The sequence below is a fragment of the Dryobates pubescens genome, chromosome 15 (assembly GCF_014839835.1).
Source record: "Dryobates pubescens isolate bDryPub1 chromosome 15, bDryPub1.pri, whole genome shotgun sequence".
Lineage (NCBI taxonomy): Eukaryota > Metazoa > Chordata > Aves > Piciformes > Picidae > Dryobates > Dryobates pubescens.
The window spans coordinates 13,605,673-13,621,009 of record NC_071626.1 but is presented as its reverse complement, the minus strand read 5'-3'; the positions used below and the strand labels follow the sequence as shown (position 1 = coordinate 13,621,009).

The following is a 15,337-nucleotide window of genomic DNA, read 5'->3' as shown; positions in this document are numbered from 1 at the left end:
AATTGGCCTTCCCCAGTCTAGCACACATCTATTCTTCCAGTGCACAGCACATAGCTCGTTACGCTTCTGTGCAGAATGATTTCTCTGCATGGCCAGGTGATGTTTAAGGAGACTAATGAGAGAAATGATACGGCCCAGAACACTGGTGTCAGGAAATATATTTCAAGGTGTCTATCTTGGGGAAGCTGAAAGCGAAGGCTTGTCTTATTATATATTTCAAAGGGGATGTCTGTGTCACCACCGAGTTAGACATACACCCTGTCCCATACTGCATTCAAATTAGATTTTATTTTATTTTTCAAATGGTAGTTTTCCATCCAATTTTTATTGGCTTAATGATAGGCTCTGTATTGTACAAAGGCAAAACAAGAGTCCATTGTGTTCTTTTGAAGCAGGAGCTTGTTTCTGAGACCATTGTAACATAACTATGCAAGTGTCAGAGGACAGGATAGAGGCTATTACAGACTTCTGCTTTTTGTGAGGAAAATCAAACAAATGCCCCTGATGGAAGAAGGAAGGCAACAGCTGTCTGCGATGACCAGAGAATGTTTTTGTGCAGTGACACTGCCAGTACCTGGTCTGTTTTGGAACTGAAAAAAAAGCCTTATTTTTTTGTTTTGTTGGTTTTTTTCCTTTCACCTCCTACTGTCAACCAAAGGGGAGAAAACCCCTGTGAATTTTCATGAGATACATTTTCCTCATTTCCAGCACTTAACAATCCAATTATATCTGGATTTATGTTAGTGTTTGCTTCTATTGCCATTGTGAAGTTTTTGAATCAGAGTGACTTTTTTTTTTTTTTTTTTTTCCTGTCCTGATGGTGTGGAAGAAAAATATGTTTGGTTATGACTGGTTATAACCCTGGAAATATTTTCTCTTGCTTGGATGGATGACAATTGTTTTTACATTGCATTCTATACTGATGCCTAAAGTGAAGTAGAATGAACTATAAGGAAGAGAAGCTTTGCTAAAATATTATCTTCTTCCACTCTATAGAATCAGCTTGGAAAAAAAGGCTTGCATCTTTCTGATTTTATGTCTTCCCCCCCTATTATTCAAGTAGTTTTTACAAATGAATGTTGGTTTTGTGAGGATTGTTTATGAAGCCATCGTACCTAGCAACCCCTGCTCACCTGTGAACAAATTACATAGCACAGATAAGGTATCTCGTTGTTTCCTGGTAGGGTGACCTTATAAACAGATTCTGCAACAAGACAAGCTTTTAAATTCCTAACCAAATGCATTATGTCTGTAATAAAAAGAGCTCCTCAAAATGGCCGCAGAGGCATTTCAGAGCGCATTCTTGGGAATATTCACTTGTGCTAGCATTCATTAAGTTTGCTTTCAGCAAAAATTCTCATGAATGAAATTTTATTCACTAGTCATTAGGATTATTACTGTGCTATCATAGCAATAACCACATGCTTTATATAAGGCCGGGACCTGATTTTGTCTAAGGCTGGAGAAATATCTTATTGGGTCTCCAGAGAGCTTATTGCCTAAATATAAGACCAGAGTCAGCCAACAGCTCATGACTGGGAAATGCAAAACCTCAGAGAGCAAGGGGTTTGCTTAGAAGAAAATTCACAGCCTGAGAAGGATGAATACAGAACCATACCAAATGGTACAGTGTTTGAACTATAGTATATCACAGTCTTACAACTCAACTGAATATGAATATAATTATACACTTTTATGTTATAAAGGTAGTTTAGGTGATGATGATTAATCTTATGGATAAAAGGGAATATCTCTGCAGAGGGAGTTTATTGCTGTACTCTGCTAGTTTATCTACACACTAACGAACACGCTGGAACTGGCCTGATTTATTTATTTATTTTTAAATCATTTTTAAAAAGGCCTAACCTGTATATATGCACCAGCAAAATCCCTGAAGCATAGGGTATGCCAAAGCATGGTGCGATATATGGACTTTCAGAATGTGAATAAAGCCCTTCCTGGAAATGTTAAATGAGCTTTTTAGCTATCTGCAGCTGATGGATGCATGAAGTCTTGTTTCCTTCAGCCTAGAGGAACATACAAGAGTAGAGGCATCCTATCATGCTGGAAGACTATGACTTTGGCCTGCCAGTTGCACCTTTTGGCTTGCTGTATTAGAAATAAGAGACTAAGGAGGCATGGCCAACTTGAACATAGAAACTGTGCCTAAATCTAGGCACCAGGGAGTATGTTCAGAGCTGGAGCTCATTCCCTCCGCACAATGTGTATGATGTTGCCTTGTGTGCTGTCACTTACTGAGGGAAAAGCACGTATCCTGTGCCTTGGAGATAATGCAGTCTGACCAGTTTGTTATAGTCTGTCAGTGTGCAGTGATCAGCACTGGCTGCTATTTGGCTACTATTACATTTGTGTAATGCACATGTGCAAAATGAAAGGTTCTGTGGGGTGATGGAAAGGAGCGGTTAAAGAGGCAGTGTGCCAATCCCTTGTGATAGTCAAACCTCAAAATAACCATTCCTCTCTGCCTGTGGATAGGTATAAATAGTTTGTTGGCAGCAGAGCTATGCACAGGACACTAAGTATTTCTCCTCTTTTGTTATCTCACTGCTCTCTGTTCCCATGTCTCATGAAAACAAAACAATCTGATTAAGTCTGTTGATATTTATAATTAATTAGTCCTTCCTCACTCTTATCTTATTTGCCTGTTGTTTTCTCTGGCTCTTTCTTTTTCTACTGTCTCTTAATTATAATATCTAAGAAATAATTCATCTGATTTCTTTTAAACAGCTAAATGCAGCTTTACAGTGTTTTGTGTTCTTCTTTTGAAAAAAGACTTAGGTCCTTTCTTTTGTCCATCCCACTGCACAAGTTGTCATGTTCTGGTACTGCAGTCACTCTGAGTCCTTGAGCTATCATGTATTCTGTTGGTATTTGAGGAATTGAAAATCAATCACATAGCCTTATGGCTTAGGTTCAACACAATTCTATTATGCCCACTCCCAAAAGTCAATTCAAACCTTTTGGGTTATATTTCAAAGCCTAATCAAGCCTGCTGTCCAGAGTGGTTTGAAGTCAACTCACTCTTGTCCATAGGTCTGTTTATTGGAGTTTTTCTGTCAGCAACTAGTGTGAAAGAAAGCAGTTTTCATAGCAGTAGAGTGATTCAGTGGGCATTTTGCAGAAACAAGCCACCCAAGCAGGCTTAATGGTAGAGGAATGCTTGTATAGCTTTTCTGCAAATATATTAAAAAATAAATAAATTAACAATTGCTGTATTGGTAGAAGTGGTCATAACTGTACCTTCTCACAACAAGGGGCACTAATTTACTGACATCCGTTTCTAGTCCTGTCTTGTTAAGGTGGCACAGAAATTATTGTAGATGCAACCCTAAACCATTCTGTGAGCCAAATGGGCAGTATCAATAGGAAACCACTCTCTCCCTCCATTCCCCATGGGTAAAGGCATTGTTCTGTGACCTGTTCTTTGTGCTTCTTCTCATCCTATATTCTGCAGAGGCGCAAGGATTTTCTTCAGTGGATGCTGGACTCCCGCCACTCATCTGACTCCCTGGCAGCCGCGTGTTTGGATGCGATCAATTCATCGGCTGCTCCCAGGCAGAACAAGGCACCTCTTGCTGGCAGGCTCCCATCTGGAAAGGTTCAGCAGATGTTAACAGAGGATGAGATAGCAGGCCAGGCTTTCTTGTTCCTGATTGCTGGTTATGAGACCACCACTAGTACACTGTCCTTTGCCACCTACTTGCTTGCCACCAATCCAGAGTGCCAGGAGAAGGTACTTCAGGAGGTTGATGAGTTCTCAGCAAAACACGTGAGTAAGAGATGGTGGTGTGGAGCTTCATGCAGAGAGCAAGGCACTGTGAATGTGTTCATGCCACTGTGACACCTGCCTGACCCCTATTTGTCTGAGTTATGTGTAAATATATTCACATTTTATTAAGGTTTTCAGCCAAAAATTCAAAATTAATATACATTGTTCAGGGTTTGGGCTTTTTAAACTGTCAAATAATGTCACTTTACAGCAACCAAAGACATGGTCTAGAAACTTTGTGTCATAGTGAAAGCTTAACATTTGCAAAATATTGTACATTCTTGAAACAAACCAGCTGTCACCAGACCCTAAAACTAGACATTGCTATTTTTTTCCCCCTCTTTCCCAGATAAAATGTGGTCAATTTTATTTACTGATCTTTGTGAGGATATGAAAAACAGTCTTATGAACCGTAAAGTGCAAAGTTTTGCTTTCAATCTCCATAGTTTGTTTATTTCTGGCAGCAAAATGTATGTGTATGCTTAAAAAAACCTCATGGTGCTTAATACTCTCTTCCACTTTGTTCAAGTTACTTCTCCTTCACTGTTTTCACCAAGGGCATTTATTTTTCCTGGATCATTGCTGACAATGTTTTGTTTATTAGCAGATGATGCAGCAGCCATTCTTCCACCCTACACTCTCTGCACAGGCTGTTAATTATGAGAATTCAGTCTGAGTGGGTTTTTTTCTTTTTCATTAACATTTTGTAATAGATCATGAGGCTAGTAGGAATGAAATGACAGCAGATATGACTGTCTTGCAAGATTTTAGCTGCTGGATTTGCGTGTTGAAAACATCTACTGTACAGTTTAGGGAGTTTCTTGCTTTTTATGCATTCCATGCTCTGTGTTGTACTTAGAGAAAAGGAAAAGAATTATATAATTTTTTTTACTTTTCTGTGATAGAAAATTCTGGACTGTGCAGGTGTGCCCATTCAAAAGTTACCATTTCCCTCCTTTTGATCTTGCCAGGATTTGTGTATTCAAATAATGTCTTCTTTTGTCTTGCATGATGAGATTCTGAGCGTGGTGGCTCTCCATACAAGATTGCTTTTGCTCTGAGGGTGCAGATGGATAACAGCAGCAAAAGTGAGGACTGCACAAACTGATCCACAGAGCTTTTTCCCAGTGCATGCTTCATAGCTTTGGTGTGAGTTAACTCAGTACAATGAAACCATTGATGTGTTACGTTCTAACCTATAGAGCTTGGGTTATATTCTTAGGTTATTAGCTCTGCAACTCTCCAGATGGAGTGTGTTTACTTCTTCATTTGAATACGGCAGACCTAATTATGCCCTCGTTTGTGGTTAGTTCAACTGACTTCCTTAAGGACTGCAAGGATGCAAGGGTGCAACCTGGCCTGGAGTGTGTGCAGTTTACTAGTTAATTAATAATGGTGGCAGAACTACACATAGAAACCCCTATTATGCACCCCTGAGAAAAATGTTTCTTCTCTTCACTAGTTCCTGAAAACTGGCAGCCTAAGAAGGCAAAATGAGATTGCTGGGAGAAGTATTCAACATGAAATGTGTGTGATGTCATTCCATATCTGCCTTTTGATGGAGAAAGGAATTAGTAAACTTTTCCATGTAGGTGCATAGAAAACTAACTGTAAGCAATCAGTCAATTGCTTTAGGTGTTTCATGTAGTGAGACCGTTTATATGGCTACATTAACAAGTAGTGTGTTCCAATAGACACAGATTCATCATCTTGCACGGCAGATAGTGAGGACTCTTGGGTGCACACTTTGTTTTGGGTTAGATTGAGTCTCACCTCGTGTACCAGATTCCCCTTAGCAGCTGGACTGATCTGGTTTAGTTCCAGTTAAAGGAACCCTTGCCATGCACCTGGGGACTGTACTGTGAACCACCATGAATATGCTCCCAATCCAAGTGAGAGAGCAAAATGGATCCTATGTTGTATATGGTCTATCCGAGCTGTCACTCAATATTAGTAGTATTTCACTGATAATCTAATTCTAACACGTAATACTTGACTCTCTTGGGTCTCTAACAGGAATATTTTGCCAATAAATTCAGCTCTTGCAGAATCTAGGAGAAATTGTGGAGCTGGGGACACTCAGCACAGAGAAGTTAAAACTTGATGTAGAGAGATGACACTCAAATTAAATTCATGGTTTTTTGCAGGCCAGCACTGTACATACTTTATCATCTCAGTCCAAACTGGTGGCCTGAACCCAAACCATGCTGTCCTACTTCATATACTGATTGGAAGGATCTTTCAAATCATTTCCCCATACTTTACCACTTTTCAGATATAACTTTAGATGACCCATATAAGGCTATATGGCCAAGGAGAAGAGGGAGAGAAGGGTAGCTATTCATCTACTGTCCTTGATATCAGGAAATCCATAGATCTAATCGGTGCAGTGCAAGCCTTCAAAAGATTTCCTATTATAAACAGTTCATGACTGGGGGGTGGGAAGGGGCATGCACTGCTTGAGAAGCCCAGAACAGGGCTCAGAACAGGGAAAAGGGTGCAGCAGTTCAGTCCCCTTAGTGACTGTCATTAACTACTTTTAGCCTAGATAATAAGATCTATGCAAGTTACAGGAGTAGAAGCTATTTTAAAACTGGGAATATAAAGATGCTATATTGAGTTGTGCAAGGGAGACGATGGGAGAGGCATCACAGCTACAGGCTCACAGTTTGTTGTCAAGACAGTTGCTAAGAAATTTGATTAGGTTATTGCTTGTGCTCAGCACATGAGCTTTGTTCTTATCAAGGTGCTTTTCAGTTTTCAGAAAGGAAGGGTTTTAAGAGGCCCGAACATGGAGAATGGTACAGTCAAGTAGTTTTGACAGGTGGTGGAAGACTGCTTTGATTTGCAGATAAACAAGTGTTGAACACAGTACTCTCTTCAGCCAAATTTATCCTTCAGTTATTGTAACTAGAAAATTGTCTCCACCATGTCCCCCTTCCTTCCTCCAATGATTTCAGTTGTCTCATGCAGCATGTTTTATTGCCCTAATCTATAGTGTAGAGCTGTGGTCTGATTTTACAGCAGCTGCTGTGTATCATTCCAGAGATGGCTGTACTTTGGTGGTGGACAGAGTGATTTATACACTTATTTACTAAAGTTTATAAAGACATGTGAGAGCCATCTGAGAAAAGGTCCTCTAAGTGACAGATGCAGTTCCAGGTTTTTGGCACACCAGTCAAAATCTCAAAGTGCTGTGACCTTGTGATAGCCAATAAGGAGAGCAAAATCATTCCATCTGGCCATGCAGCAGTATTTTGGTGGCTCAGGGTGTTATGCTTGAGGATATGCTAGAATTTGCTCTGATCTTCATCTGTCTGTCTTGCACAGTGGGTGCCTTATCAGAGTGGGACAGCATGAAGGGGAAGGAGAAATCCAAAGCATTGCTGTATTAGAGATCCCTGTGCTAGCTTGGTGCAAGCTGCTGCGGTGCGGTGCAGAAATACGTTAGGTGCTGGAAGCAGTCTAGCTCCAGCCCTGTGGTAGGAATTGAGAGCCCAAAGGAGAAGCAGGTCAGACTGACCATGATGTACTGCTGAGTTGTGTCTGACAAAGTTTGTCTCAGAGCTTTCTTGGGAGACCTTTACCTGTCTCCACCGCACTGCCTGAATGTGCTGTAGGGATGGCACTTCCAGGCAAGTGTCCTCAGAAGACAGTGCCTCCGGTGAGTCACAGCTTGTCACCTCTTTTGGCTTTGCTTTGCTTTCTTTTTCTTTTTTTTTTTTTTTACTTCCACGACCTATCTCATCTGTTTGCTAAAAGACTTTTCAGGTATTTTCTTGACTGATAGCTCAGTATGGAGGCTTGATGATGTCTCTTTCCCTGAAAGCCAGAAGAGGCCCATTTCAGATTCCAACAAGCAGGAAAAACCTCTATACTTGGTTACTGCAGAGGGCAGGGCATGCAAGTTATTGCCCTTCTCACCTCTGTCTGGATCTTTGTAAGGAAAAGGAGGGCACAGCTTTTCGTTGTCTCTGGGGAAGCAGAGGGACAGGGTATTGAGTGGTGACTACTTCACTGGATGGTGTGTCTTCCCTTTCTACCTGTGAATCCCCATGTCTTCTCCAATTGCACTAGAAAGACATGTTTGAGCATAATTAATATAACAGATGAACTGAAATTAAAATTGTAGAGATTCTGACCCCACTGTCTTTATTAATCCGTCAGGGCTGTAGCATGTGCCCTGTGAAGGGCCATCCACTGAAAATAAGATGCACCTATTTGCTGTAAGCTTGTTTTTCAGTGTGCAGTTTGCCTTGATAGAGTGAAGGCAAAACAAACAAGATGAGAAGAGAGTTAAATATGAGCTAGTGGAGACAGGATGCCTACATCTGTGGGTGTATAAAGGAATATTACTTTCTGCAGAGACCACAGATCTTTTTCGAGGGCAGCAGAGAATGGTCATACCTTCAGAAGACTGTAAACTGGCATGACATGTTTGGGATTACTACAGGTATGATGATATGCATCAGCTGAGAAGCTAGCCTGGTCTACATGAGTAAAAGAGGACAGTGAAGAATAAAACCAAAAGGTTGCTATTTCAAGACCAGATTATTTTTATAAGGTTGGTGGCTAACCACCTCTAAACTGTTAGAGGTTATACAGTAGTGAAAGAGATGTTTTTATCCACATGAACCAGGTAAGAAGGAATGCACCCATGATCATCACGCTCTCTATTTCAGTCAAAAATGATCCCTGTTCTGAGTTATTAAAGAGCCCTTCAGAAGACAGGTATTTATGAGCAGGTTTTGCACTTGTTGCTGATAATTTTGTTGTAAAAGTAAGTTCATTGTCATCTGATTTTGCATCTATGCTTAGCAAGCCTGCAGCACACATTCATTCTGAGAAGAGGGACACTTGCTTCTGACTCCCCCTGCACTCTGAGCTGCCCTGTGTGGTTTGTCCTAAGCCACAGTGCTTCGGGCATGAAAAATCGCTCCATGCTGGGAATAAGAGCTGTCTCTTTCTTACCTCTCTTCCTATTTTAGCATTTAAATGTCTCCCTCCCTCCCTCCCTCTCTTCTCCCTCCTCTCAAACCTGAGTCATTCACAGTTATAAAGGATAATTTTTTGTTGTTGTTTTACTGGTTTCACAATTTTAGATGGGAAGAGCAGCGGCACAAAATAGATTGCAAACCCACAGGTGAAAAAATTAACTTCTCATGAGAAGGTATTTGTTGCCCATAAGTGAAATGTGGTAAGTGGCTATGTATGTGCTCCTGATTTGTTGCAACATAAAGAGATCAGCTTAAACCACTGAAAAGAGGTCATTTTCCTGAGGGAGTGAAGGCAAGTATGCTTTGAGGCAGTTTAGGAGGGCAAAAGAGGTGTAAGAATGAGGTAGAGGTGAGGACAAATGTGGAGCATAGAGAAATCTGGAGCAAGGAGCACTCTGAATTTTAATCTCAAATTCAGGCATTTACTTCACAGTCTCACTAATAGACAATAATGTCTATAAGTAGCAATTTTTCCCATTTGTTTTAATGCAAGGTTGTTGGTTTTTAAGCTTGTGTCTATATAAATCTCTCATTACTTAAAGCACCACAAGAAAAATTGGCATGAAAGGCTTAGTGCTGATTGCAGAACACAAGGCCTGAGTTCCTGCACTGATTTGCAGGGCTGCAGCAGCTCTGTGATAGCCAGAAGAGGTCTGGTGAAGGACAGAGTAGTGGCTCACTCCTCCCTGCTACTAATGCCTTGGGATACATTCAGTACTCCTTACAAAGGGGAAAGAGAGCACAGGAGTCATGAGCAGTAAATAAAAGCAAAAGGTTTAAAGGGCATCTATTAGTGTAAAACATTCATTGGAGACTCCAAAACCAGCTGGGTTTTCCATTCTGTTTTTAAAATGCCACGTACAGCATATCTGTACTTCATCCTACTTCCTATCCACACAAAGCACTATTGTAACTATTCAGTGCTGGTGTGACTTAGCAACCAGTTTTTCACCACTGACTAGAACCCATAAAATTTAAAGAAACTTCATAGAATCATGAAATATAGAACTGTTTTGGTTGGAAAGACTTCTAAGACCACTACTCCAACTGTCAACCTAACACCACCATATCTGTTAAACCATATTCTGAGTGCTGTGTCTACACATTTTTTGAATTCCTCCAAGGACAGTGACACCATCACCTCCCTGACCACCCTTTAGTAAAGTTTTTTTTTTTCCTAATATTCAATCCAAGCATCCTCTTGCACAGGGCAGCCTCCTCTTCTCCAGACTAAACAACCACAGTTTCCTAAGCTGGTTCCTCATAAGGCCTGTTCTCCAGACCTTTCAACAACTTCATTACCCTTCTCTGGAAACACTCAATGTTCTTGCAGTGAGGGACCCAAAACTGAACAAGGTATTTAAGGTATGGCCTCACCAATGCCAAGTACAGGAGCACAACCACTTCCCTACTCCTGCTGGCCACACTATTCCTGATCTCATCCTGGCTGTGATACTGTTGGCTGTATTGGCCACCTGAGCACACGGCTGGTTCATGGTCAGTCAGCTGTCAACCAACACCCCCTAGGTTCTTTTTGGCTGGGCAGCTTTCCATCCACTCCCAAGCCTGTAGTGTTGCAGGGGGCTGTTGTGACCCAAGTGTAGGACTCAGCACTTGGCCTTGTTAAAATTCAAAATCCTGCCATAGTCTCTCACTATTTAAGTGGAGATTTGATGAGTTTTCTTTAATGGAAAGAAATCTTCCTGTTCCCATTAATATTTGCTTTTCTGTTGCTCAAGGGGCCAGGAGTTATTTTCAGTATGTGTGACTGAAAGTGTTGACCAGACTGTTTCAATTGTATTTCTTCACATCAATAATATTGAATGATGTCAGCCCAAAGTCATTGCAATCTGTAGTTTCATTTAGGAAAAGGTACAGTTTAATTCCATTTTAACTGCTGTTTGTGGTCAGTTGTGAATGGAACAGATTGAACTAAACTAATATATACACTCCTCCTTTATGATTTATGACTTTGGTGCTGCCATTTATCAAACATACTGGGTGTGGCAGTTGCTCACCTGGGGTAACTTGTCAAATCATTGTTGACCTGAGCGGAGTCAGACTATTTTGCACTGGGTTATGATGCTGTTCTTTGCACTGAAGACCTCTTTCACTAATACCTCTGCAGTCTAACAGAGATGTTTTATTGTAATGAGATTCTGCCATTTCAAGATCTTCCCATTCCCATAAAAGTCCCAGAGAACAGTGGGAGGTAGGACCATTTTTATGGTGTCGTCTTGCCTGATCGAGTATATCAGATTTTTAAGCTGGTTTTGCAGAGAATCTCCTTGGAAGCACAACCTACTTTCTATGACCATTAATGAAAATGAGAGATAAAAGTTAGAGAGATGGCACTGTCAGGGAATTACCACAACAATTTGCATGAGTTTGGTGCCTTTCATGCAGTATCTCAAGGCACTGTGCTCTCAGAAGCTTGCAACTACAGAGACTAAGCTTCGCTAAGCAAATATTGCTGACGGTGGAGGCTTGCAGTTATCAGGGGAGACTGAATTGTAAATAGTTTGCAGAAAAAAGTCCACAGAAGAGAGTGGCTGTTACATATGCAGGCACATACACACATAAAACATACAAACCCAGTAAGCACAAGCAATAGTGTATGGTGGTCCTCTTTATTGTGTTGAAGGAAATGACCTTCTTTGATTATTTGTTTAAAAAGACATTGCATGCATGCACCTCACATCATTCATGGGTGTCAGCGTCAGCAATCAGTTTTGTTGTTAACAGATAAAACAATGCTTTTAGATATGTAGAGACTGAAAGCTGTTAGGTTATATTTCTACAGTTCTTCATACGGATGCTGAGTGTCTGAAATCAGATAAGTATCTTTGTTTCATGGTGCTTCTCTGCATACAGGTTGACAAATGCTAAGGTAGGAGAAGACAATAAGCCCTTCCCTGCATTCTTCCCTCCTCCCTCTTTCCTTGTCATCTCTACTGATTTGAATACAGACTTTGGACTCAAGAGACCCAAAGTCACTTTTCTTGTTGTAGAGGTTATTTTGATTCCGAACTCTTCATAACTTTCAACCTCTAAAGACCTCTGAGGCTCTGGGCTTTGGTCACTATACTGGCTTATATCTCAGCCATATGAGGAGAGAGAGCCTGAGAAATCTCTTGAGCCCAGTCCCTGTCTCATGTTTACCCTCTTTGATACACGCCTGTTTCTAGATTCAAGTGCTGAGAGGAAGAACCAAGGGAGGAAGGCTTGGGCTCACCTTGCTCACTGTGCAAGTCTTAGCAGGTATTTTTCTGCCTTCTGTCCTAGGCACCTTCATAGTGCCAGCCAGAGAAGTTGTCCTGGAGGCCCTTGTTGAAGGCCCCTGTCATACACGACTGCTTTACAGAAACTGTAGTTTGTAGGCAGCCACAGTCATCCTTTGGCAGAAGCATAAGCAAGCACGAAGACACAGGAGGGCAATTCCTTCTGCTTATCATGTATTTGTAGTAGTTCTTAAACTGTATTTACAGGTCTCTTGCTCTCTAGAGGCACTGCTTAAAAAGATAAGCACTTCCTGGAGAGTCTTGTTATTTATAATATGAAAAGAGTTGAGTTGATCAACTAGTACATTCAAGGTGTCTTTTAGGCTTTTAGCTTTGCTTTTTGACAAGTCAGCTGTTAGCTTATAGGAACAGTCAGTGTTCTAAACCTTCATGGTACCTTGGCACTGTCTCCCTTCTTTAGGTTTTCCAAGAACTATTCCAAAGAGACAACCTGAGTATGAAAAAAATCTTACTTCTTTCCTGGGAAAATCCTTTCAAATAATTGTGAACTGGTGATTCTGTGTGACCTGGAATGAGGTGGTGTTGAGGTGATTAATGTGCCCATATTTCAAGGAACCTTTTGTTGTTATTGACATTGCAGGGTTCATTTAACCCTCTTCACAAAGCAAAAAAAAACCAAACCCACCCCCCAAACCAAATCCAAACAGAGCCTTATTTTTCAATTTGTTCAGTTCAAACTTATAAGTCTTTTGCCCATAAAGACTAATTTATCTTTTGCTTGCAATGTCACATGTTGCTCAGTGGCTCTGCTTTATTGCTATTCTTGAGCCAAACTGAGTCTCAGGTAATTTATGCTAAGCAGATACTCATTTTCACCCCTGAATTTTCCTGGTACTTTGCCATCCTCATAATAATTGACCCACTATCACTGCTACAGGGTTCATGCTAAAGAATAAATTCTTCTAGTGACATGGAACATTTAATGGTGAAGATGTTACTAATACAGCACTTTAAATGTGATTAGACAGATTTGTTTAAAGAGGAAGTAAGGGGAAAGATGCATCTTCTTCATCTTTCTATTCCTTCACACTTCCATTTGAGGCTTTTATGAGGAAAAGAGCACATTTGCTTTTAGCCTAAGGAAATGTGTCACTGCTGGTAACAGTTTTCTTCAGGATTCATAGCCAAACTGCACCCGTGGACTGCTCTGGACATCATAGGGCAAACAAGATGCTTCCCCCAAGGACTGAGAAACCCGAATACTATCATCAATGTTTAATCAATGGTAACTACTTGTAACAATATTAACTTTTTCACTACAGATAAGTAACATTATTTTCAGGGTGGTAGATTGAATTTTGCACTGGACAGTTGAGGCTTGTGGAGGTGAGTAAAGAAGCAAGTGCAAACCACAGTAAGTAGCACCACCCTGCTCCATGACTTTGAGAGGCACTCTCACCAGTCTTCCTAGAGGAGTTACATATGGCATGAAGAGAGGTGCTCATGGCATGACTTCTCAAGAATGGAGATGCCCTCAGGGATGTAAGTGCCTGACCTTTGGATGGCAGTCTGTCTAGCATTCAGTCCAAAAAGTTGTTATACTAGTATCTATATTGTTGTTCTTTTCATGAAAGTTAGACACCAAAAGGTATGTGCTGCTGAACACACATGACAGGGAGGATAGCCACCTTTATGCACAACCTCACATGCAAGAAGTCAGAGGAACCTAACTATCTGGCCCTGAAAGAACTTACAAATGAGAGGGTGGCCTTGAACATCTGTGTCATGACCCCATACTGTGTCTCATTAGTAGCCAACCGCGTTTGTCAGGCAGGAACTTGTCTCCTGGGAAGTACTAAACAAAGAAGCATGTTAGCATCAATTTGGAATAAGGTCCCCAAATTGACAGGCAGATTCTTCATGGCATGAAAACATTGGTCCAGCTCTGGCATCATCTGCTGCAAGGATCTCCGCTTACCTGTATCTGTATTTCTGAGGTGCTGTCAAGACTCAGGGATAAAATCTTACTTTACTAGCACTTTCCCTGGTCAGGACAATAATAACTCTTTCAATCTGTGAAAATAAGATCAAAACCAAGTCTCAGTATGGACATTTCATGGGCAGAGAAGGAAAGATGTGGGGAACACCTTAGAAACTAAAACCACCTAACAAGTCGTGTGTGTACGTGCCTTCATAGGAGAGAGAGGAGGAGGGAGAGAATGAATCATGGATGAAAAAAAGGTCTCTTATCTGAGATTTCAACACAGATTCCTGAGTTGCACATATTACATGCACAAGGTGCAAAAGCTGAGCTGAGGAAAACATGTCTAATTTGTTAAGACACAGCAAATCCCCAGCAGCAACCAAGAAGAAATTAAACTTGTATTCAACATATTCATAGCTTAAAAATGATCTTAGTTTGTATGAATGTGAGGTCAAAATGGAATTTTTCCTCCAGGTATGTACATAAATTAGGTAGCATTAATAGGAAGTAACTCGTCCATTTATTTGTCAATAAGCATTCAAAGTGAAGGCTAAATGAGCCTGTGCCAGAAGGAATGGAAACTAGTTTGCATTTCATGATTATGTAAAGCAGTTCTTGGTAGAATGAACTTCTTGTGACCTCCTCCCCCCCTCATTTGTGGTGTTTTTTGTTTTTGTTGGTGGTGGTTTTTTTTCCTTCCCTACCACCCTGGCAGCATGTATGTATTTAAATAATTTCCATTTCTAACGATTTTTTTTGTGTGTTACTTTTAATCATCATGAGATGGAGTTTGTATTGTTCATCCTCGTTTCATTTTATGCTCCCTTTTTAATGTGGAAAGAAAGAGAAGTGGTATTTCTGGGTGTGCTCTTGCTCTAGAAATGTAGTGGTCTTTCAGTGATCCAAGCAGACATTTCCTTACTTCATCAGATAGCAAGAGGGGTGCAGAGGCAGCAGTCATGAAAACACAAAGAAAAGTAGGAAACACATGCTATTTGAGAACTGTCCTATTTCACACCAGCTAATAGATTTTACTGTCTCAGAGAGCTGGATGATACAATTTTTTTTTCTGAGTGTTGCCAACTTTTTTGTGTCAGTTTTTCAGAAGACAGGTTGCAGGTCTTTTCCAAAATCAGATCCTTTAAAGCAATATACCAGTTTGTGCCTCAGTGTAACTAGTCACATTTGAAATGTTTTGATCAGTGCTCCAGTACATCTCCTATGGAAACGAGCTGGTCAAAAGTAGAATTTCGCTGCTGTAGCAGCTGCTGAGATAGGCATTCAGCACAGACTAGGAACTTCTATACTGGAAACAGCGATAGCT

At 40.7% G+C, this 15,337-nt stretch overlaps 1 protein-coding gene across 1 annotated transcript in view; it reads left to right on the top strand.

Annotated features, from left to right (window-relative positions):
- TBXAS1 (thromboxane A synthase 1) overlaps positions 1-15,337 on the top strand; it is a 246,909-nt gene that overhangs the window by 177,434 nt on the left and 54,138 nt on the right. The window contains exon 10 of the mRNA XM_054167849.1: positions 3,476-3,790. Within this exon, the coding sequence (XP_054023824.1) occupies positions 3,476-3,790 (315 nt within the window). The remainder of the gene's footprint in view (positions 1-3,475; positions 3,791-15,337) is intronic.